Source organism: Chrysemys picta, chromosome 3 (genome assembly GCF_011386835.1).
Source record: "Chrysemys picta bellii isolate R12L10 chromosome 3, ASM1138683v2, whole genome shotgun sequence".
Taxonomy (NCBI): domain Eukaryota; kingdom Metazoa; phylum Chordata; order Testudines; family Emydidae; genus Chrysemys; species Chrysemys picta.
Genome location: NC_088793.1, coordinates 63,354,475 through 63,379,773, shown reverse-complemented (window position 1 = coordinate 63,379,773; position 25,299 = coordinate 63,354,475). Strand labels below are relative to the sequence as shown.

Here is a 25,299-nt window from a genome sequence, read left to right as displayed (position 1 = left end):
TTTGGGCAACCAGGCCTTGCATTTCTTTGTTGCACTGTTTGTCTTTTGCACGCATGCCTGTCTTACCCACAGGTAGAGGAACTTCATTAAAATATTCCCAAACCATGTCTCTTTTACGGCCTGCTGCCATTACAGGTTTTCCCTTCTAGTGAGAGAATGGTATGGTAGATCTCAAATCAATGAAGGCTACACTCAGAAAGACCTCAAGACTTCTGGAATATGCTGCTCAAACAGTTTCATTTTTGTTTCTACTGCCTGTCCCTCTCTTCTCACATTTATCTCCAGATTTCTTCTCCTTGTCCGGATCTATTCTGCCCACAACAATCTTCTAGTCATTGAACTTTTTGAAACTTTGCACTTTTAGAGAGTGGTAAGGGATTGACTCTGTGTACACAAATTTGCAGAGGGACAATAGGGGTGAGGTCTGTTATTTCTCACCTCTGTATATTTGTTTGTTTATTTATTTTAACAACATTTTTGTTGTTGTTAAGCATGTTATCTCTGGAGACACAAATCCACAGTTTGAGAACTGCAAAACTAAGCATCTCTGATGGTATCTTCTAGACTGAGCACTGAGTCCCATTGGGTAGATAGAAAGATTAACCCAAATAATCTATACAGAAGCCCCTGGAACCCCATAAGATTGGGTCCCTAATCCATGAACTATTGGAACTCATTTACAAAAATTTTCTTAAACATTACATGAATATATTGTCTTATATTATAGAATTAGAATTTATAATCTCTATTCCATGATGAGATATCGTTGAGCTATAATGTATCTTAATTAAAACTATCTTTAGATAGGTTTTTCCTCAAAAATAATTTTATCAAAAAAATCTGATTTAAATAAAAAAAATCGATTTTTTATTAAAAAATCATTGATTTTTATCCACCCTGCCAGGTATCCCTCTCAGGATTCAAGCACTTTTAACACCCATCCCAACTCTGGCTCCCTGCTGGTCTTGGTTGTCCAGGAGACATTGAGATCCACCTAGAACATACCAAAGGACAAGGATCACAAACACTTAGATATGTTTGGAAGAAATGCGTTGCTACAATTGAAGGTGGCCAAGTGCCAGGCATTTCTGGCCAAATGCAACTTTTTAACATGGGACAAGATTACATCTTTCCTGGCCAACCTCCATCATGAAAGCAGAGAGGAGCTGAAAGATATTATAATAGCAGGCCAACTTGTGGCCACAATGCTCTACAGGTAATGAACACCTCTGACATCACTGGCAGGTCTCTGGCCACTGCAGTGACCATGCAGAGAATGGCATGACTCCAAACCTCTTGTATCCCTCATAGGCACAAGCCATGGTTTAGGACTTGCCCTTTCAGTGCTTGAAGCCGTTCAGCGAACAAACTGATAGCTCCTTACACTTGCTGAAAGATTCCAAAGCAACTACACTTTCTGGAAATCTACATTCCTCCACCCTATTGAAAGGCATCAACCAGTCTTCAACCATCGCACCAGCAGAGAGTGCATTCTGTATCTTAACACAGACACATGGAGTACCTGTGTTACAACATGGGGCATCAGCTCTCCTCCACCTCGGCCACACTCTGCCATAATGACCTGTCAGCATAATGGAGAAGATAGTCGAGAGCTGCATAAGAACCAGTCCACAGAACATTACCTTGGAAAGCTGCCTTGCCCCTCTACTGGACGTGGTCTTGTTATAACATCAGACAGATGGGTGCTGGAGATCACAGCCCATGGCTACCGTATCCAATCCTGTTTGTCTGCTCCCTACCCACTCCCTTTCCTTGTCCCTCTTCAAGGACCCTTCTCATGAGAGCCTATTGCAAATTTAAGTGACCTCATGGCTTTGTCTAAGAGCCATAGTGGAAGTTCCTATAACTAGGCTGCTGGTGTACTGAGACCACAGCTTATTGTGCTGACCCATACTGAACCCTCATTGGGCTTATTGTTTCCTTGTACTCACTTGTCATTCTGTGTATTGGTCTGCTGTCTCTTTGATTGAGAGCTGTTTCAGGCAGGACCTGTCCTTTTTTTGTTCTGCACTTGTAGAGCACTGTAGGGTCCTGATCCATGACTGGGGCTTTTAAATGCTACGATAACGCTGCTCTACAGCCAAAATGCTTCTGAAATAAATGTAGTCAAACTTTACTAATTCTGGGTCACTGAGAACGAAAATGATGCTTAAAATTGTTGATTGGCTCTAGTTTTCAAGATATGCTATTGGGTCAGTATATACGACCCTTGACTTGGGAATGGCGGAGGATAAGTGAGTTATAAAGGGAAGGGATCTCAATTTAAACCAGAAATGACTAAAATACATCTTTGACTGGATCTATCAATAAATCTATGACTGGGTTTGGACAGTACTTGCTTTTTAGGCAAAACAATTAATGATGCAATCTGAAGCTGGTATTGCATCATACATGATATGAATTGTATCATGTTATTCCTAGAAGTCATGGATGATGCAATCATAACGAAGCTTACATCACTCTGCTGAATAAATTGCCCTATATCAGCTCTAGAAATCATACAGTGTCGTGCTCTCTTATTTGTCAGTGTTTGATTTTGCAAAGGGACACATTTCTGTTTAGCCAAAGTGAGCAGAGATGCCTCCTACTTGTGTGAACAGTGCAGATAACTTCTGCTATGTTTGTGGTGAAGTGACTTTTGCATCACAAAAGCGCAGTATAACCACTATGGTTAAGAAAGCCTATCCCCTTTATTTTGGCTGTAAAATTGGAGATCAGGACAAGAGGTGGGCCCCACACATATGCTGCAACACTTGTGCAACAAATCTTCGCCAGTGGTTGAACAGGAAAAGGAAATCTGTGCCTTTTGCAGCACCAATGATTTGGAGAGAGCCAACAGATCATACCAGCAATTGTTACTTCTGCATGGTGCCTCCAGTTGGGAAAGGTGTGTCAAAGAAGAAGAAGTGGACTGTGCATTATCCAAACATTCCATCAGCTCTACGCCCAGTACCCCACGGAGAAGTCCTGCCGGTTCCTGATGCACCAGAATCATTCTCACTTGAGTCAAACGAGGAAGAGGATGAAACTTCTGGTCCTGAACCATCAATGTCACAGGACCCACATTTTCTCCCATCCTCCTCCTCTGAACCACACTTCATAACAAAAGGTGAACTGAATGACCTTGTCAGGGATTTGGAACTACCCAAGAGTAAGGCAGAGCTGTTGGGCTCCAGACTACAGCAGTGGAATCTCCTGGCAGGTGATGTTAGAGTTTCCATGTTCCGTGACCGTCAAAAGGATCTTGTCCCATTCTTCTTCATGGAAGGTGATCTTGTTGCCTGCAACAACATCGATGGTGTGATGGCAGCCCTCAACATCGTTCACGAGCCAGATGAGTGGAGACTGTTCATTGATTCATCGAAGACGAGTCTTAAAGCTGTTTTACTGCATAATGGTAATGTTTTGCCATCAATTCCAGTTGGTCATGCAGTCCATATGAAGGAAACCTATGACAACATGAAACAACTTTTGAGGTGCATAAACTATGACCAACATCAGTGGCAGCTTTGTGGCGATTTGAAGGTTGTTGCTCTCTTGCTTGGTCTGCAGACTGGATACACAAAGTACTGCTGTTTTCTCTGCGAATGGGATAGTCGTGCAAGAGATTCCCACTACATCAAGAAAGATTGGCCACTCCGACAATCATTGGAGCCTCGGAGGAAAAGTGTTCAGCATCCACCACTTGTTGAATCAAGGAAGATTTTGTCACCACCCTTACACATCAAGCTGGGTCTGATAAAGAACTTTGTCAAGGCCATTAACAAAACACAAGCAGCTTTCAAGTACCTCCGTGGAAAATTTCCAAGGTTAAGTGAAGCTAAGATAAAGGAAGGTGTCTTTGTTGGTCCTCAGATTCGTGAACTTCTTCGAGATGATGCATTTGACCATGCAGTGCGTGGCAAGGAAAAGACGGCATGGAAAGCCTTCCAGTTAGTGGCAATAAATTTTCTCGGAAACAACAAGGCAGACAACTGCAGGTTGTTGGTGGAAAACCTCCTCAAGGCATACAAAAGCCTTGGTTGCAACATGTCACTAAAGATACATTTTTTGCACACTCATCTAGATTTTTTTCAACCGAACTGCGGAGCAGTGAGCGACGAGCACGGCGAGCAATTTCACCAGGACATTGCAACAATGGAGAAACACTATCAGGGCAAATGGAGCCCATCAATGCTTGCAGACTATTGCTGGACAGTGACAAGAGATGCTCCATTTAATGAATACAAGAGACAAGCCAAGAAGCGCCGAGTAGACACTGAATAGGACTAAACTATGTACATAATAGTTTTTTGCCTTTTGTTTCATAATAAATTTTTTATAGAACCCTTTTGCTGATTTTTAAAGTGTTACATAAACAGGACAGGTGAAATATTATCATGTAAAGCAACCATAAACACATGAAAAGACCTAGGTTTACAATTTATGAGTAAAACTATACTATCTACACAATATACATTGACATAAAATGTAAAAACTTAAGTATCTTAGAAACAGTAGCCAATCAGTTGTTTTAATTGCCATATTTGAATTCAGCACATCAAAATACATAATAAATAGCTCATTTTATCTCTGAAGCAGACGACTTCTCAAAAATTGTAGACCAGTGTAATAATGAAATAATAATAGTACAGAGAAAGACACTTCTGCTCCTGATATTTCCTTGTTCTGAAGAAGAAAAAAGGAGTTCTTTGTCCTATTCTGTACATAAGGAGACTCAACAAACATGCATATGGTCTCAGGCTCTACTCCTGGGAGAATTCTGCACCAAAAAATCAAAAAATCTGCATATTTTATTTGTCAAAAAATGCAATATAATCACTCCCATTTCATTTATTTTTGGTAATTTATTTAAACTACCATATAGAAAAAAAATCACAGTAACTGTTCAGCATTTTCTAAACACATGAAAGTTAAGTTACAAATACTTGGTAACCCTGCATTCCAGTTATAATCCTGGATTTTCATTTAAATGACGTTACTTTTATATTGGTGTTTGGTGTTCTATAAAGTAGAACGTTGCTTTAAATTGCTCAGACTTTCACGCTTGAAAGTCGTACCATTTTGCTAATCATTGTCTTGCATTTTTTTTAATGGGATAAGTAAAATAGGTCCTGAGCTGTAATCTAACCCCATTGTGCCTCTTTGGCACAGGAAAAAGGAGAAAGCACATAGACTTTCCTAGCTGAGGATTCCCTTACTGTCATTTACAATAAGGCTCCTTTTTGTACTCTGGCAAGGTAAAGCCTTAATTGACTAAGAATGGGAACAATTAACTAACAATGGGAACATTAGCAGCCTGCCTGTTTAGTTGTTACAGGAGTAAGGTTCAGGGGGTAATGTTTGCCTCTGTCAAGTTCATAACTGGTTTGCAGTTCTCAGCTTCCGGTCCACAGAAAATACCTAAGATTCCCAGTGGGGCCTTACCATTACCCATACAGGGTTTTGCTTTTCAGATTCTCTCTGATGCTGACTGTTAACCAAGTTTCTGGCCATAGTAATGACTTATCTAAGGAAGGAGGGAATCCCTGTCTGCCCCTGTCTAAATGACTGGCTGATCAGAGGCAGGTCCCAAGAAGAGAGTGCTCTGGATTGCATCTTCTCCCTATTCTTTCCCTTAAAACTTCTGGTGAAGTATGTGAAATAATCTCTCGTACTAGCTCAGACAATAGAGTTCATGGGCACTGTGCTTAACTCAAGTTTGGTGAAAGCTTTTATGCCAGAGTACAGGTTCTGGTCCCTTCGGTCAACAGTGTATGACCTGCAGATCACTGTGTGTGCATGTTTGGGACATTTTGGTCATATGTCCTTGTGCATATACGTGTGATGCAGCTTGCCAGACTTGGCCTGCAGCCATTACAATAGTGGCTGAGGATAGTGTATATTCCATCCACACACCTTATTACCAAACAAGTCAGTCTCCCTCCTCCCCCCCCCCCCCATATCCTGCAGGAACTTAAGTGATGGCTATATCCTTTGAATGTAAGAAAAGGGATACACTTCTTGTTCCCTTTCCCAATGATGATGCTGGAGAGTTGCATCATGGACAGACTGTGGTGCCCACTGGAACCATCTGAAAATGCAAGCTTCAGGGTCTCAAGATGATCTAAAACTTCACATGAACAACTTGGAACTGAGAGCTATCAGACTGGCTTATATGGCATTCCTTCTCATCCTCTGAAACACCCACAGTGCGATTGTGACAGGCAACATGTCGGCAATACACTCAACAAACAGGGAGGTGCTTGATCATCTCCTCTCTGCCTGGAGGTGATCAAGTTCCAAGAACAGTCGTATTGGCAAGGAGTGACTCTGATAGCTCTACACCTACCAGGGCTCAGCAATGACCTGGTGGACTTTCTAGGCAGAAATGTGGTAAGCCGCCACAGCTAGTCACCGTGGAAATATTTCGTTGATGGGAACGCCCACCATAGACCTCTTCACCATGGCAGATAATGCCAAATACAGGGATTTCCGCTCCATGGGCAGTATGAGCCCCAGCTCCCTTCCTAGCACCTTTGTACTTCAATGGTCTTGAGGACTGCTGTATGCCTTCCCACTGATCACTCTGACCCCTAAGAGCATATCCAAGATCAAATGGGACAAAGCTACAGTCATCATAATATTGCCCTGCTGGCTGAGACGATTTTGGCTGTTGGATCGCCTGCATTTGTCCAGCCAGCCCCCCACCCCCAAAATGACTTCCCACCTGCCTGGAAATGCTGTCTCAGAACTAAGGACAAATATTTCATCTGGCTCCATAGCCGTGCTTGGTGACCTGAATGTTGGCTTATTGAGGAAGACAGATGAAGACTGCTCCCTACAGGTCCAGAAGATCCTTTTACAGAATGGCAAAGATTTTCCAAATGAGAAGCTCAAAACAATGTGAATCCAACTCAGATCCTATACCAAAGATTCTGGACTATATGCTGCTTCTGAAACAAGCCAAACTAGCCTTTATCTTCCTTAAAATTCATCTAGAAGTCATATCAGCATGTCTTGCTCTGATACAGTCATACTCAATCTTTTCATACCCTACAGTGTTGAGATTCCTCAAGGACCTTCTCCCTACCTGCCTTCCAACTAAGGACCCTACTCCCACATTGTAGCGTAGTGAAGCCTGGAGTCGCCATTTGTGCCATCAGCAGAATGTTCTTTATACCACCTCACTATCAAGATGGTGTTTCTGATAGCCATCACATCAGCATGTAGAGTCAGTGAACTGCGAGCTCTTGTGGCTGAACTGCGATATATATCCTTCCACAGGAACGAAGTGGTGATGGAACCGGACTCTAAATTCATCCACAGAGTGATCTCAGAAGTCACCTAAGCCAGTTTGTCACCTTACCATTCTTCTCAAAGCCACACTCATCACCAGGAGAAAAGAAGCTTTGTATTCTGGATGTTACTGGGGCCCAGCTATATGACATAAACAAGACTTTCAGACTTTCTCCCTGGCTCTTTGTGGCCATATCCAATACATCAAAAGGCCAAGCCATCTCATCCCTGAGAATCTCAAAGAGAATTATTCAGTGCATTTCTACCTACTTACTATCTGTTGTATGGCAAGGCTCTCCCTGCAGACGCTCCACGTGGGGTGCAGACAGCATCTTCAGCCTGCTTTAGAACTATACAGATAGCTGAGATCTGTAAGGTAGCCACATGGAGCAACTCAATGACCTTTGTGAAATGCTGTGCATTTGACATGGCTGACAGAGCAGATGTCGCATATGGAAGAGCAGTACTTCAATCCATGTTTGATTAATACAACTGAGATTCTTCACTCGCATCCAGTGAGGATTCTTCTTGCCTGTCACCTAGAGTGGTATTTACACTAACACATAGTCGAACAAGAAAGTACAGTTATTTACCCTACAATAATTGAGGTTCTTCAAAATGATGTAGTCCCACGACCCACCTTCCATTCTTATTTTTCGGAGTCCTCAGCGACACCGGCTTTAAATTGTGAGAGAACTGAGGGGAGGGTCATAGCCACTCCACCCTTTATGCCCTCGTATGGGAGGCTCCGCTGGACATTATTTGTAAAATTAAAAAAATGAAAAATTCAGTCTCCCAATTCATGGGTCGCATTCACACCTAGAGCAGGATCCACACTTACAACATTTCAAAGAAACACAGTTACTGTAGGGTAACTAACTGAACTTCCTAATGTGTATATATTATAGACAGGGCTGGTTGTGCTATGTATTATTCTTCCAGGTCTTGTGTCTGATGAAGTGGGCATTCACCCACGAAATCTTATACTCCAATACTTCTGTTAGTCTTAACGGTGCCACAGGACCCTCTGTTGCTTTTTACAGATTCAGACTAACATGGCTACCCCTCTGATACTGAACTTCCTAATGTGTATATATTATAGACAGGGCTGGTTGCGCTGTGTATTATTCTGGCAGCCTTTTCTTTGAGAAGCTCTAACACCTCCATACTTTGAAGGTAGGCACTTGAAATTGGCTGGTGGAGTGGTATTTGTGTCAGAGATGTGGTTTTTGCTATTCCCATGAAAATTTGTCCTATTTTGGTCATGCTTAGTAAAGACTTGCTAGAGCTTCATCTTTAAAATCTCCAAAGAACAGTCAACACTGGATCTTTAATAATGTTCTTTTAACATAGGTTTTTTTTGTGTGCAATAAAATACAGAATTTGGAAAATTTCAATTGTTTATCTCTCAACCCTCAAAACTTGTCACATGGCTGGATGCTAATAAATTCATACTTTATGTACATTAATCAAATGTTATTTGGGTAAAAAAGTATTAATTCAAGTTTCATTGTTTTGATTATAAAAAGTTTCATTTCATAGCTCCACTATAAAAATACCCTAAACTTTTCAATAGCATTTCTAATCTGGTGATGTCATTTATTTTCCTTTTTATGATAAAAATCATTTTCACAAAATTCTAGTTGAGACTTTGACAAAATGATAATATATTTTGGGGATAAATTGTGAGTTTGGGTAAAAGGTGAACTATTCTTATTAATATATTATTGTATGCATTTTCTTTAGAGGTTGGCTGTAGGAGTTTTGGCAGAAAATGGCTTGACGTTGGAAGAATGGCTGCCTTCAGCATGGATTACAGATACTATTCCTCGTCGGTGTCCGTTTGTGCCACAAATGGGTGATGAGGTATTTTTGTTTTTCTCAAGATTCTTGCTTTCCATTTCCAGTTTTTCAGCTTTTTTACGTAACTTTTTTAGAAATGTATGTAATTATTTTTCATCATTATTTTTCTGAACATTTTGGATTGATTAAAACTCCCTTTAAAGCTTAATTTTAATCAAGCCAAAATTATTTTCTTTCAGAATGAAAGTTTCTCTGTCAGCACATTCTACACTGCCTCTGCGCGCCTTAAAATCTTCTAAATGCTATGTCACATTTGGGCTATCCCTTTTCTTTTTCCACACTATTGTGATGGGGTTTTTTTATTGCACTGTATTTCTCCTGTGCCTTTCCTCACCTTTTTTACTTCAATGGGGTATATGCCCCGTATACTAAAGCGAGAAGTAAAGCAGGAAGAACTGGAAATACTAGTTAATATGCACAACTATGACATAGCTGGCATCACAGAGACTTGGTGGGATTATTGGTATAGAAATGTACACTTGCTCAGGTAGGGGGAAAAGGGAGGAGGTATTGCCTTATATATCAAGAATGTATAAACTTGGACTGAGGTTGAGATGGAAATAGGAGACAGACTTGTTGATAGTCTCTGGGTAAGGATAAAAGGGGTTAAAAAAAACAAGGGTGATGTTATGGTATGGGTCTACTACACCTAACCAGGAAGAAGAGGTGGATGATGTTTTTTTTAAATAACTAACAAAATCATCCAAAGCACAGGACTTGGTAGTGATGGGGAACTTCAACTACCCAGACATCTGTTGGGAAAGTAACACAGCAGGGCACAGATTATCCAATAAATTCTTGGAATGTATTGGAGACAATTTTTTATTTTAGAAGATGGAGAAAGCTTCTAGGGGATAAGCTGTTCTAGATTTAATTTTGACAAATAGGGAGGAACTGGTTAAGAATTTGAAAGTGGATCATGGAATGATAGAGTTAATGATTCTAAGGACTGGTAAGAGGGTAAACAGCACAATAAAGATAATGGATTTCAAGAAGGCAGACTTTAGCAAACTCAGGGAGTTGGTAGGTAAGATCCCATGGGAAGCAAGTCTAAGGGGAAAGACAGTTCAAGAGAGTTGGCATTCTTTCAAAGAGACGTTATTAAGGGCACAAGAGCAAACTATCCATTGTGTAGGAAAGATAGGAAGTATGGCAAGAGACCACCCTGGCTTAACCAGGAGATCTTCAATGATCTCAAATTGAAAAAAGTCCTCCAAAAAGTGAAAACTAGGTCAGATTACAAAGAATGAATGTAAACAAATTATACAAGTATAAAGGGACAAAATTAGAAAGGCCAAGGCACAAAACAAGATCAAACTAGCTGGAGATGTAAAGGATAACAAGAAAACATACTACAAATACATTAGAAGTAAGAGGAAGACTAAGGCCCATTACTCAATGGAAGTGGGGGGACGACGACAATAACAGAAAATGTGGAAATGGCAGAAGTTCTAAATGACCTTTTTGTTTCAGTTTTCACCAAACAGGATAGTAGCAATTGGATGTCTCAAATAGTGAATGCCAGTGAAAATGAGGAAGGATCAGAGGCTAAAATAGGAAAAGAACAAGTTAAAAATTACTTAGACAAGCTAAATGTCTTCCGTCACGAGGTCCTGATCAATAAATCCTAGAATACTCGAGCCGACTGAGGAGATATCTGAGCCATTAGCAGTTATCTTCGAAAAGTCATGGAAGATGGGGTACATTCCAGAGCATTGGAAAAGGGCATATAGTGCCAATCTATAAAAAGGGAAATAAGGGCAACCTGGGGAATTACAGACCAGTCAGCTTAGCTTCAATACCCAGAAAGATAATGGAGCAAATAAGTAAGCAATCAATTTGCAAACACCTAGAAGATAATACGGTGATGACAAATCCATGATGACTGGTACTTAAGAGAAAATCATGTCAAACCAGCCTAAGAGCTATCTTTGACAGGATAACAAGCCTTGTAGGTTGGAGGGGAAGTGGTAGATGTCGTATATCTTGACTTTAGTAAGGCTTTTGATACTGTCTCGCATGACCTTCTCATAAACAAACTAGGGAGATGCAATCTAGATGGAGCTACTATAAGGTGGGTGCATAACTGGTTGGAAAACCATTGCCAGAGAGTAGTTACTAGAGGTTCACAGTCAAGCTGGAAGGGCATATCAAGGGTCCCATAGGCATCAGTTTGGGCCCAGTTTTGTTGAATATCTTCATCAGATGATTTAGATAATGGCATAGAGAGTACACTTATATAGTTTGCGGATGATACCAAGCTGAGAGGAGTTGCAAGTGCTTTAGAGAATAGGATTAAAATTGAAAATGATCTGGACAAACTGGAGAAATGGTCTGAGGTCAATAGGATGAAATTCAATAAGGACAAATGCAATGTATTCCACTTAGGAGGAACAATCAGTTGCACACATACAAAATGGGAAATGACTGCCTAGGAAGAAATACTGCAGGAACGTATCAGGGGGTAATGGATCACAAGTTAAATATGAGTGAACAGTGTAATACTGTTGCAAAAAAGCAAATGTCATTCTGGCATGGAGTATTGTAAGCAAGACACGAGAAGTAATTCTTCCACTGTACTCCGTGCTGATTAGGTCTCAACTGGAGTAGTATCCAGTTCTGGGTGCTACACTTCAGGAAAGATGTGGACAAATTGGAGAAAGTCCAGAGAAGAGCAACTAAAATGATTAAAGGTCTAGAAAACATGACCTATGAGGGAAGATTGAATAAATTGGATTGTATAGTCTGGAGAAGAGAAGACTGAGGGGGGACATAAGTTTTCAAGTACATAAAATGTTACAAGGAGGAGGGAGAAAAATTACTGTTCTTAACCTCTGAGGATGGGACAAGAAGCAATGGGCTTAAATTACAGCAAGGGCAGTTTAGATTGGACATTGGGAAAAACTTCCTAACTATCAGGGTGGTTAAGCACTGGAATAAATTGTCCAGGAAGATTGTGGAATCTCCATTATTGGAGATTTGTAGACAAAAACTTGTCAGGAATGGTCTAGATAATACTTAGTCCTGCCATGAGTTCAGGGGACTGGACTAGATGACCTCTTGAGGTCCCTTCCAGTCCTACATTTCTATGATTCTGTGATTCAATAGTTGAATTCCAAAACTGACAGATATATAAAACAATTTTTTTTTAAATTTATAAAATGTGCCAAGTACAATGTATTGGGTGTACGAACAATACTTATAATATATGGCTTGAAAATCCAAGTCAAAAACAAGATTTTATGTACCCTGTCTTCCACAATCAATGACACACAAATTCACCCCTCGGGAAAAAGCCAGAGGAAGTAGTTGGGCCATACACTATAAAATCTGCACGGTCCTGAATCTTCAAAGAGCTAAGCATTTCTGGAGAGGTGTTGAGCACCCAGAGTGCTGAACTGAGGGCTGGTCCACACTAACCCCCCAGTTCGAACTAAGATACGCAACTTCAGCTACGTGAATAACGTAGCTGAAGTCGAAGTACCTTAGTTCGAAATACAAGGTACTTACCGCGGGTCCACACACGGCAGGCAGGCTCCCCTGTCGACTGCGCGTACTCCTCTTGCAGAGCAGGAGTATCGGCGTCGACGGCGAGCACTTCCGGGATCGATTTATCGCATCTAGACAAGACGTGATAAATCAATCCCAGAAGATCGATTGCTTACCACCAAACCCGGATGTAAGTATAGACGTACCCTGAGTTCCCACATAGATCATCAACTTCAGCTTCCATTGAGAGCCTCTGAGGAGGTGCTCTGCTCCTCACAGAATCAAATCCAAGATGAACTAATCTGGTCAGTGGTGCCATCTAGGTATTGTAGGGTTGTCAGCGATATGCCTGTACCATACTCTTAAGAGTCTTTAGCACCCTACTAGTATTGACATGTTTCACAGAAATCTCACATTTGGCCAGGCAAAGCAGATGTTGCACTGTATACAGGGAATACTTAGGCATGCTCTCATCTGTCTGTTGTTCAGAAGAACCTTGACATTAATGAACTTGACAATTGCCACCTAGTCTGTACCTGGAAACATAGGAATTGTTGCACCAAAAGAGATGTACCAGTAATACATCTAGTCCAGAATCGTATCACTGACAATGGTTGTTCTCATATGTGTCCGAGAGGGTGCAAGAAATTCCACAGCTGGATAATTATTTTATTATAAGCACGGCTGGTAACATGACCTATTATTAAGGTTGCTCAACTCTTCCCTTAGGCCCTATTTTCTGTTGCTTATGACTTTGACGATAATTATTTGGGCTGAATTTTTCCATACTGGGTGTCTGCCTTAGGCTGCATTTTTTGGAAAATTTCAGCCAAAACAATTTAGGATGTGTCTGCACTGCAGTGCAAGCTTAGGCTCATATCCACCTTTCATCTACACATAATTATGTCTGACTCAGGCCAGCAAGCCCTCCATGTGCAGGCCCCAGGACCCCATCAGTGTGGGGAGATATTTGAGCCTGAGTCCCACAGGCTCAAATTTTGCAGAATGGATGCAGCTCTGGCCCATGCCTCCCATACTGGGACCTGAAAGTCCACCAATGCTGTCCCACAACCCCATGGGATGGTGTCTTTCGTCCTTTCTATCCCAAGAAATGGAAATGGTTTCTCTCGGGTGAGACAAGCAAACAATTAGACTTCAGCAAGAGTTCAAGAAATGACCATGCATACAAGGAAATAGTGAAGAAGTTGGCAGCTTTGTGGATTTACCAGACCAGCGCAGAGAGTGGATTAAGCATTCCAAGAACAACTACTGGAAAGCCAGGGATGAGAACCACACCTCTGGAAACTCACCTGCCCGTTTTATGAGGAGTTTGACCAGGTACTGGGAATGGCACCGAGTACTGAGCCACCAGCATTATGACAGTCTGGTTAGCAGAGATGGTGATCTTCTGACCCTGGAATCCAGTTTGACACTGGAGGGGAGCAAGCATCCAATCAGGCTGCTGAAGTGACCCTTGTGCTCACGCCAGTCTCCCAGAATGCTTTGCTGCTGTAGCAGCTGCAGCACATCTTGGATCTATACTCAGAAGACCTTTTTGATGACTCTCTGGAGGAGCAGCCCATTGCAGAACTAGCAGCAGAAACACACAAAGCAGAAGTAGCCCCTCAACCTGGTAAGTTTCTGGTTCCATGTTTGTTGTTGTTATATGGATAGGAGGAATTTCTGAATTATGACCCAATGGAAAATGTATTACAAGCTGAGGGCAGCAGTGTGTATCTGCCAATGGTGAATGGAATGCCAGCACCTTAGCAGCACCACCACATGGAATTCAAAATGGAAACCAGGAAGCGCAAACATCAATGAACGAAGCATTTAAAATTTAATTTTACTAGAAACTTGCACATTCTTACAAAGATGTGCTGGAATGTTAAAAGTGAGAACCAGATATTGCCTTCCCTTTTAGTATCCCGTGCCATACAAATTAGTCCCGCCACAGTGTAATGAGCTGCCTGTAAATGGTCAACTGTCTGGTGGGGAAGTTAATTGTAGTCCATGGGCAATGAAATCAATGTCCAAACTACAGCTGGGGGGGTTGTATATACACCAGAAATGTGCCAGGGAGTGGGGGAAATGGCTGTGTAGTTCTTTGAGAGTCTGTGTTGTTGTATGTGTTTGCATGTCGTCACTGGGTAGTTGCGGTCAGAGCAGCATTCATCGGAAACTGTAGGGAGGCAATAATCCATGTGGATGCTAATACAGCATCCTGTTGATTTCCCCCATGAATTTTGGCCCAATCCCAGTGCTGTTAGCTGCAAACTTTTCCCATAGTAGGGAACGCGAGAGGCATTCAAATTTCAGAAAAATTGAGTATTTTCTAGTTCCAGCTCTGTAGATCACCAGCCCACTCCATTCGTAGATGTGCATTCAGTCACCGTAAGTTTGAAAACCTCTGTGGCATACACAGCTGGCTTGCCTCTGACAGCTTGGAATAAAATGTCCCTTTGACGTTTTGGAACCTTTAGACTTGTGATGTCCTCCAGAAGGTGGAATCCCTGAAAGGCTAGAGAAGGCTTAGTTAGTAAGCTGTCACTTCCCTGCCCACAAACCAAGCTGGTCTGCAATTTTTAAACCGAAAAATTTTAATTTTAACTTACCATTGTTTCTGCATCGTTTCACTGTGATTCAGTTGTGTTAACACAGCTTTTGGGAACTGAAATATTCCTCTCCGGATATATTGAAGTTCAGTTTTGCAAAGTATCATTTCTGGGCCTTGAGATTCCACAAGCCACTTTTGCCTGCAGAAACCTGATTTAAAGTGCTGAAACAATAATGCACTGTTTGATGTCTACTCTTAGGCCTTTCTGCCTCTGCTGGTCCCTCCATCTTAGGGTTACCATACGTCCGGATTTTCCCGGACATGTCCGGCTTTTGGGGGCTCAAATCCCCGTCCGGGGGGAAATCCCCAAAAGCCGGGCATGTCCGGGAAAATCGGGAGGGCTCGGTGGTGCTCGGCCGGGGCCTATTTGGCTGGTGTCGGGGCCGGTGCCGGGCCAGGGGCATGGTGCTGGGCCGGGGTCCAGGAGCCGGGCGGGGAGCCGGGGGCGCGGTGCCGGGCCGGGAGCCGGGGGGCCGGGAGTCGGGGGCGCGGGGCCGGGCCCACGGGGCCGGGGAGCCGGTCTGGGCCCGCGGGGCCGGGGAGCCAGGCCCGCGGGGCCGGGAGCCGGGGAGCCAGGCTCGCGGGGCCGGGGGGCCGGGCCCGCGGGGCCGGGAGCCGGTCCGGGGTCACGGGGCCGGCCGCCGGGGGGTGCGCCGGGTCGGGCCGGGGACCGGGAGTGCTGGGCGGGCCGGGGGTGCTGGGCCGGGGCCGGCACCCCCGGGCCCGAGCCGACCCAGGCTGGAGCCGCCGGGGGGCCAGCCTGGGCCGCACCTCCTCCCCCCACACTCCCCCTTACCTGCTTCAGGCTTCCCGCGACTCAAATGTTCGCGGGAAGCAGGGGAGGGGCGGAGACTTTGGGGAGGGGGCGGAGTTGGGGAGGGGCTGGGGGAGGGGCTGGGGGCGGGGCGGGGAGGGGCCTGGCCCCCGTGGAGTGTCCTCCATTTGGAGGCACAAAATATGGTAACCCTACTCCACCTTGACAGTGTGAGTGCAGTCAAGCAGACCCCTGGGATGCAGAACTGTCACAGACCAGTCCCAGCAGAAGTGTTTCTGTGATGAACTTATGGTGAACATTCTGGATAGGGACAACAAGCAGGTGCAATACCAGAAGGAGAAGGATTCACGGCAAGTGGAAAGGCACAGACAGGCTGCAGAGTGAGAGGACAGAATTGCAGTGCAGCACAGTTTCTAGAGCAGGAACATTGGCTGAGGGAGGAAGATAGAGCACAGCAGAAAGACCTGTTTGAGAGGCTGTTGAGAGGCTTATGACCCCAAGAGTACAGGCTCCTGCTGCGCCTGCACCATGCCCTGAGTCCCCTCCATGGGACCATGTGCTGCAAAGCAGGAACAGTTTAGACAATTCCATAGTTTGGGTGGCCCATGCAAACCAAAACGTAACAGCAGCTGGACAGGGCAAATCTACCGTGTACAATCCTCTAACCCTGTGCTGAGCCATTCCCGCTGAAGGCTTCCCACCCCTGTGCACCGGTGCCAAGAGCATACTAAACATAAAAGAAGGGGAAAGGAGAACAGGAGGCCAGAGGACATGCAACCTAAGGGGATTTATTTGTTGTCACTGTGTTCACTGCTTAATGTTTGGTTTATGCACTTTGTTTTATAAATGGTTTTGGAGTTGGGTTATCTGTGGCAGTGGTTTAATCTATTTTTGTGTTCACATCCATGTTCACAAATAAAGGCCTTTATTTTATTAAGACTGACCATCACAGCATCACATCATATAGTGTGTATTTTAAATAATAAAGATAAATGCATGATAAGGGACAGCTGGGAAGTTGTATTTGAACATAAGTATTCAATAACTTTCTCTACATCAATCCCTACTGTAAATCTACAGTTCTTGCCACACGCCTCTACCCCCAGTTCATAATCAGTCATGTCACCTGTAAGTACAGTGCAAAGCAATCAACCTCCTACCCAGTTCATAATCAGTTATGTCACCTGTAAGTTACAATGCATAGCAATCAGCCCTCCCCATTTCGTTACATGATCTCATTTACTATAAACATTGTACAAGCACATTCATAAACATACTATTCTCCCTCTTCCATTGGCCTATGCAAGCCCATAACATGAGCACAGAACCCTGATTTGTGTTGCCCAGATGCATCCTGCTCCAGTTGTGATAGGCACATTTTCTGGTATAGTGTACCAATTCAGCGATCCATTTCTGTCATGGGTCCATTCGGGGAAAATGGCTCACCTTTGGCTTCACAAAGATTGCGAAGAACACAGCAAGCCACAGTAATGCAGACAGCATTGATGACACTGGAATCCTAACAGGTCTTCAGACAGCACCAGCTGAATTTCAATTTGCTGAACCCACCTTCAGTCACCATTCTGAACCTTCTGACAGTGTGATTAAATACTGTTTTGCCAGGTGTTCTGGTATGATTCCTAAGGCAAGGTAAAAGGGGGGGTATGCAGGGTCCTCCAAAATAACAGTGGGGACAGTAACTCCATTTATGACAATGTCATTTGGTGACAATAGTGTTACATCTTGTCCATGGATGTAGACTCCCAGTAGTTAGAAAACCCTGGCATCATGATCTTTCTTAGTGCAGCCCATGTTGGCATCCATAAATTGGCCTCTGTGGTCCACAAGGGCCTGCATAACAGTGGAGTAGTACCCTTTGCTGTTTATGTTCTCATGCACCTTGAGGGGGGCAAACTATGGGCACGTGAGTCCCATCAGTGCACCCAGCGTAGTTTGGAAACCCCATTCTCTCAAAACTAGTAATTACTTCAGGGATATTGTATGCCCACCACTTTTGGGTAAATCACGTGCCTCATTGCCTTGGAAACCACCACCACCACCTTACCCACAGTTGACTTTCCAGTGCCAAACTGGCTAGCTATGGACCTGTAGCAGTCCAGGGTAGCCAGCTTCCAGATGGTTATAGCAACCCACTACTCAACCAGTATGGCAACCCTCATGTGTGTGTCCTGACATTGGAGGGTGGGGGCAAGCTGTTCACAAAACTCTAGAAATGTAGCTTTCTTCATGTGAAAGTTTTGGACCCACTGTTCTTCATCCCATATCCATATGATGATGTGATCCCACTAGTCTGTTCTTGTGGGCCTGCTACAGAAGCATTGGTCTGCATAGGGGGCATCACCGGTTATTCTGAGAGTTGTAAGCAGCATCAGCCAATTTGTCTTCCGTGTCTGTATTCTCCTCCTCCTCCTCTGACAGGTGCCTTTGGTAGGTCAGAAAATGCAAGAGAAGCTCTTCAGATTGTGGTTCCTCCATGTTGCTGGCTCAGGTTGTCGGGAGCAAGCAGACTCAAAAGACAGCTCAGCAGGATGTGTTGGCAGGCTGTGATATCTTCCTATAACCTGGGATGGGCAGTAAAGTTTTCCCACACTGCAACCATTAACCAAGGGCTAGATGGACCACAGCTGGGGAAGGTGCTGGGAAGCCTGGGATATGGTGATTTTGACTTGTATCTGTGTACTGCACTGTGCACATTGGAACCTGGGTTTGGGCCCAAAAATTCTAAACCTAGTGTCACCAATGTGTGTGTGGACTCTCAAGCCCTGGGCTAACAAAGCCAAGGTCCTCTGACTCAATTTCCACTAACACTAGGATTACATTGCATACCATTTGCAATTTCAGAGGATAAGGCTAGGGAAAAATACATTATTTTTCAATGTTAAAAATATTGTGGCAACCTTTTCTTTGGAAAGCTGTAGTGCCTCCATGCTTTGGAGCAGGGACTTTAAATTTTACAAGAGGGTGGAGACTAGTGTCAGGGATGTGCTTTTCTCTGTGAGAATGTACCCAAACTTGGCCAAGTAAAAAGCCTTTGAAAAATTGCAGTTTGCACATGCTCAATACAGACTTGCTAGATCTTAACAGTTAAAATCTCTGAAGATTCCATCCTTCCTGAACATTCAGGAGCCTCGACAGCTAGACTGCATGTGCTTCATCCCCGTGGAGTGACTGAACATGCTGCAGCCCAAGTCTATTAGTGAAGCTGACTTTCCCTGTTATAGCTGCTCCTGGCAGAGCTGGGGCTGGGCACTGAAGCAAAGAGCCTGTCTCTCCAGTGCTCACAATGACTCTCTACTGGCACCCAGGTAGCATGGGGGAGGAAATAGTTTGATTCAGATGCAGAGCACACGGAAACTGGACCTATGGCATTGTGGAGGAGTAGACTGGGGGCAAAGGCTGGGACTAGAGTCTGGCAGTGGGGCTGAGGCTGGGACTGGAGTCTAGCAGCAGGGCAGGGGAAAGGACCTGGGGGGAGATTGACAAGGAAAAGGTTGCAGGGGTAGAACTGGGACTGGTTAAGCAAAGAGACTGTGACAAGGAGCTGGGGGAGGTGAGGGCACTGAAACTGGGTGAGAAGCCCAGGAACTAAGACTGGGAATGGGAGCCAGTGGGCTCAGGGGAAGGGGGAAACAAGAAGCCAAGTGGGGGGAGGATACTGGTATTAGCTAGGCAAGGAGATTGGGAACGAGGGAGTGGGGAGGACTAGGAGTGGCTGGAAGTGGGGGAGGCTGGGGCTGGGACTGGAATGGGGAGTCTAAAGAGGTGACATTAGAACTCCCTGGGAAAAGAGACTGGGACTGGGATCAGAAGACTGAGGCATGGGACTGGCTAGGTGATTAGAGTGGGACTGGGGCTGAGGAGCTAGTGGTGAGATAAAGACAGGTACAGGTTGTATAAGATGAGGCAGAAAGAGTCAAATTTGGGAGGGCTGGACAGAAGAGTCTGTGAAACCTAGAGTTGATCAGACAATGTTCATCAAAGTAGTTTTTCATCAGGAAAAACAGTTTTGATTTTGATTAAATCAATTTTGTGTGTGAAAAATCATATCTTTTTTTTTTTTTTTTTCAAAAAAAATTCTAATGGAAAATTCCCAAATTATGTTTCAAAATTTTATTTTATTTTTAAAACCATCAAGGGTAGCTGCTGTTTGCTACTGATTGAAATGTCTTGCATTTTATCTAGAGCAAATTGTTTTCTATTTTTGTTGTAATTTGTTTCATTAAACAAAAACAGCATGCGCTTTGATTTAGAAAAAAAGATAAGACATTTCAGTCAGTGTTAAGTATTATCTGCCTATGCCTAGTAAAAAATACTTGAAACAAATTTTTTAAATGAAATAAAAAATTTCAAAGCTGAGTTTTTTCAGAATTTGTTTTGTGGGAAATTTCAAAAATATTTGGTTTCGTTTCCAATTTCTTGAAATGTCAATATTTCCCATTAAACAACAATTTCAAGTTTCAACCAGCACTAGTAAAACCCACTGGCAGAGTGTCTCACTCCTTCTAGTTCTGGTCCACATAAAGGATGATAACCTCTATTCCTATCAGTTACCCCAGGCGTAGGCAACCTCTGGCACGCATGCTGATTTTCAATGGCACTCTCACTGCCCAGGTCCTGGCCACCAGTCCGGGGGGCTCTGCATTTTAATTTAATTTTAAATGAAGCTTCTTAAACATTTTAAAAACCTTATTTGCTTTACATACAACAATAGTTTAGTTATATATTATAGACTTATAGAAAGAGACCTTCTAAAAACATTAAAATGTATTACTGGCACGTGAAACCTTAAATTAGAGTGAATAAATGAAGACTCGGCACACCACTTCTGAAAGGTTGCCGACCCCTGATTTACCCCATTAGCTCAAGTGGCAGAGTTATGTGCGGTGTATCTAAAGGTTCCAGTCCTGCAGATAACCTATGTGGATGTCAGTAAAATATCACATTATGGAATTTGGTTTTTTCACTTTGCTTTTTAAAAAAAAAAACACCTTGATTTGCACACAAAAAATACACTAAAATAATATTAAAGTTGCAAATTAAAGGGCTCAAAAGTTAGGAAATGCACAGGCAACCTTAATTCAGCCACCTTGTATGTAAGCATTATGATACAGTCATTAATTACATGATCACATGCTATTTTTTCCACCCTGCTTTGGAAATGAATCAGAGTTGTGTACCAAAGAAGGCTGTTGTCTGCAGGACGCCTGCCCCATTTGTTGCAGAAGTTGAAAGGTTGTGGTGAGTGAGGCAGAGGTTTTGCAGGAAATAGAGGATGGTCTCATAGTTAAAGCAGTTGAATGCCACTCTGGGTAATTGGATTCTATCCCCGCCTCTGCCACAGAGTTCCTTTGTGATTGTAAGTAACTCATATGCACCAGATTTTTCACATTCAGTCATTGTGTGTTCCATATGTTCTGGGTGTTAAAGTTGAGGCCCTGGGGTCTGATTTGCAGAAGTGCTGAGCACTCAGAACTACAATTGAAGTCAATGGGGGCTGTGCTCTAAACATAAGTGCTATAATGCTGAAAAATCAGGCTCTGGGTATCTCAAATTGGGCATCTAAAATTAGAAGATACTTTTCACCTTAATCTCTGCCTCAGCTTGCCATCTGTAAAATGGGGATAGTACCTATGTATTTTATAGAGGTGTTGTGAAAATAAATTCATTAATGTTTGTTAAGCACTTGGATAGTGATGATCATCATAGAAAAAGTCTATGAGGAGATTAATAGCCCTACTTTCACAGCAGGGTTTGAATAGTATGTGGTAAATAAAGCATGAGCAACACTTTGAACAATGAGGAGAAAACCATATATAGAATGTCTGGCTCATTAAGTGAACATTGTCCATTATGTGCACTGAATGACACTGGGGTCTTGTGGAAATAGTAGTATGTGATTGTGTAATTGATGACTGTATCATAATAGATACATACAAGGAGGCCGCCATTTCATGACTCCTGAGTGTTTGACTTTGCAACCTTAATAATCGTCTTCATTACATGCAAAAACCCACAACTGTGGTAAGACTTATAGAGTAAAACTATGTGTGTAGTGGGAGCTACATTTTGAGAAGGAAATATCTCATACTATTTTTGAATTATTTAGGGTGGGGGGAGATGGTATTAATGTAGTTTACAACATTCGCCAGAAGAGGTTGATAAACCCAAATAGGTTTATTTATTGTTTTGTGACTTGTTCTCCTAAAGCTGACCAATTTCATATTTAGTTAAGCTCACCATATAAATAGCACTTAACTTTATTTCTTGTTAGCACCACTTGTAAATCTTTGTTATATATTTTAAGGAAATGCAACTAAGAGAGATGACTGCCTATTTATCTGCCTGAAGAGAACATTCTACAGTTTAGAATGTTACTGTGCTCAGTCTTTTAATGGAAATCACGAGAGATTTTCCTTAATTGTAAAATTAAAATATTTTATTAGTCTGTATAAATGGTTTCATTTATATAGAGAAAATTGGTAGGAGTGGCTGGTAAGTATGGAAGGAATTATCTGTAGCTTGTTCCAATAATTTGCATTTTGTTTCTGTTGCAAAAATATGGTGGTGTAGTAAATGGTTGTCACTAAATTTAAATAAGAATCTTTCAAAAATGTAGTTTAGCTCCAGCATTTAGTAGCATCTGCTGCTCTTCCTACCAATTAGATCAGAGGTCGGCAACCTTTCAGAAGGGGTGTGCCGAGTCTTCATTTATTCACTCTGACTTAAGGTTTCGCGTGCCAGTAATACATTTTAACGTTTTTAGAAGGTCTCTTTCTATAAGTCTATAATATATAACTAAACTATTGTATGTAAAGTAAATAAAGTTTTTAAAACGTTTAAGAAGCTTCATTTAAAATTAAATTAAAATGCAGAGCTCCCCAGACCGGTGGCCAGGACCCAGGCAGTGTGGGTGCCACTAAAAATCAGCTCACATGCCACCTTCGGCACGTGTGCCATAGGTTGCCTAGCCCTGAATTAGATCACCATAATTTCTGGCAAAATCTCATGATTCCCACCTGATTCTGTAACCTCAAAGATCACAGACAGAAAACAGGGATTTAAGGGCCATGTCTTTAATATATATAATATAATATTCTGCAAGGTTAGTTACAGGATATTTCATTCTGTGACATAAATTAAATTAAATCTTCTGTTATATGGCATTAATTGCCTATAGGTTTTTGCTAACGTATCAGCTCAACAGGCAAAGACTTCACTGTGGTTATGTGTTTGTTGTTTTTTAGTTTAGTTCCATACCTAACTTTCCATGTGTTACATGGGAATGGATAGTAAAATGTTTTGGATGTAAACCGTTGTTCTTTCATCTGAATTTGCAGAGCCACAGATTGCTGGCTTACGTCATTTCATAAAGAAAATTATTATTTAAAATTGGTATACATATAGACAGTATGCTGTTTTAGTTGTTTGTTAAAGCCTTGTGTTCTAATTAGCTTGAAGGAGTACAGTTTTAATTTTATTACATATATCTTGAGTACATTCAAGGTTTCTAATGAAAAAAACAGGAGTACTTGTGGCACCTTAGAGACTAACACATTTATTTGAGAATAAGCTTTTGTGGGCTACAGCCCACTTCACCGGATGCATAGAATGGAACACACAGAAAGAAGATATTTATACAAACAGAGAACATGAAAAGGTGGGAGTAGCCATACCAACTGTAAGAGGCCAATCAATTGAGATGAGCTATCATCAGCAGGAGAGAGAAAAAAACCTTTGGAGTGATAATCATAAACTTCAAAGGTTTTTTTTTCTCTCTCTCTCAATTGATTGACCTCTTATAGTTGGTATGGCTACTTCCACCTTTTCATGTTCTCTGTATGTATAAATATCTTCTTTCTTGTGTGTTCCATTCTATGCATCCGATGAAGTGGGCTGTAGCCCACGAAAGCTTATGCTGCAATGTGGAATTGTTTTTAACTATTGTGTGGACAGCATGTGCAATTTTATTTTAATCCATTGAAGTTGTTTTGATCTTGCAGGTGCATAATGTACAATAAATGACTTCCAATGGGATTTGTGCTTCTAGATCACTTGGATGCTTTTGAAAATTCCACCCTTTGCCTTTTCACACTTTCCTTTTTCCTGTGTCATAAATTGAGTAGAAAGTGTCTGCTTGAATTTTGAATTACGGTACCTGTTTTTGGATAGTTAGTGTTAAATTGGTTTAGTGTTCAGTTTAGTAGTTACTGCACTTATCATAATTTTGTATATCTGGCTGATTATTTGATTACTATGATGGATAACAAATTTCTGTAGCATCCAAATGCATCATAAAGATACCAATACATAAAACAAATACTATTTCACTGGGTAGTAAAAGTAGATTATATTAGTCAAACACCAGCCCCTGAAAAAGCAATTATTAAAATTTCCACAGTAAACATTGCTAGTAAGTTTGTAAACACCCATTAAAATTATTTCATGGGAAAAATAAGGTAAGAGTCATATATTTATTTTAGTTCTCCCTTATTTTCACAACTGATTGTGCTAGAATATAGTCATGCCATGCTGAGAGAAGCCATACGAGCACTCAATCCACCAGGCCATATGCCTTCTTTAAGAGAGGAGGAATCTATTTTCTCAGAATATTAGTATAAAACTTGTATTTATGCATAAAGTAATTCTCCAGTTTCTCCTAATACACAAGCATGTGTGTTAGTATTAGTTTCTCTAACTAAAAAAGTAACAGACTCCATATGCTGTAAAATGGAGTAATAGCTATACTTTGTGAACCTTTTACATTTGATTTAGTCTCTTTTATACAAACTAACAATTTATTCCTACTACAAACAATTGAACCATACTTGATCCACTATAATATTCAGTATACCCATTGGGTGATGCATTATCTTGATAACCTGGAAGTTCCTACTCTCACTAGTGCAGCTTATCACTGTTTAAAATTAAAATAATAGTTTATAGATCCTTTAAAGGCCTTATTTGCATGTATCTATACCATCTTGGTTTGGAAGGGAACACACTGTGAACACACTGCTAACGTTTTGGCATTTTAAAATGTTGCTTAATTAATTTTTGTTTCATTCTTAGGTTTACTATTTCCGACAAGGTCATGAAGCATATGTTGTAATGGCTAAAAAGAATAAAATATATAGCATTAATCCAAAAAAACAGCCGTGGCATAAAATGGAGCTACGGGTATGATATTTCTTAACTTTTCCCATTTTTGTTGTCTTTAAAATAAGTCATAGAAAAT

General features: G+C 41.9%; 1 protein-coding gene across 3 annotated transcripts in view; it reads left to right on the top strand.

Annotated features, from left to right (window-relative positions):
- Positions 1-25,299, top strand: part of PHIP (pleckstrin homology domain interacting protein) — a 334,334-nt gene that overhangs the window by 263,245 nt on the left and 45,790 nt on the right. For 2 of the 3 annotated variants that reach the window (XM_065588081.1, XM_065588080.1), the window contains exons 24-25: positions 9,046-9,165; positions 25,134-25,241. In XM_065588081.1, the coding sequence (XP_065444153.1) occupies positions 9,046-9,165; positions 25,134-25,241 (228 nt within the window). The remainder of the gene's footprint in view (positions 1-9,045; positions 9,166-25,133; positions 25,242-25,299) is intronic. The other variant, XM_065588082.1, reaches the window with a different exon arrangement.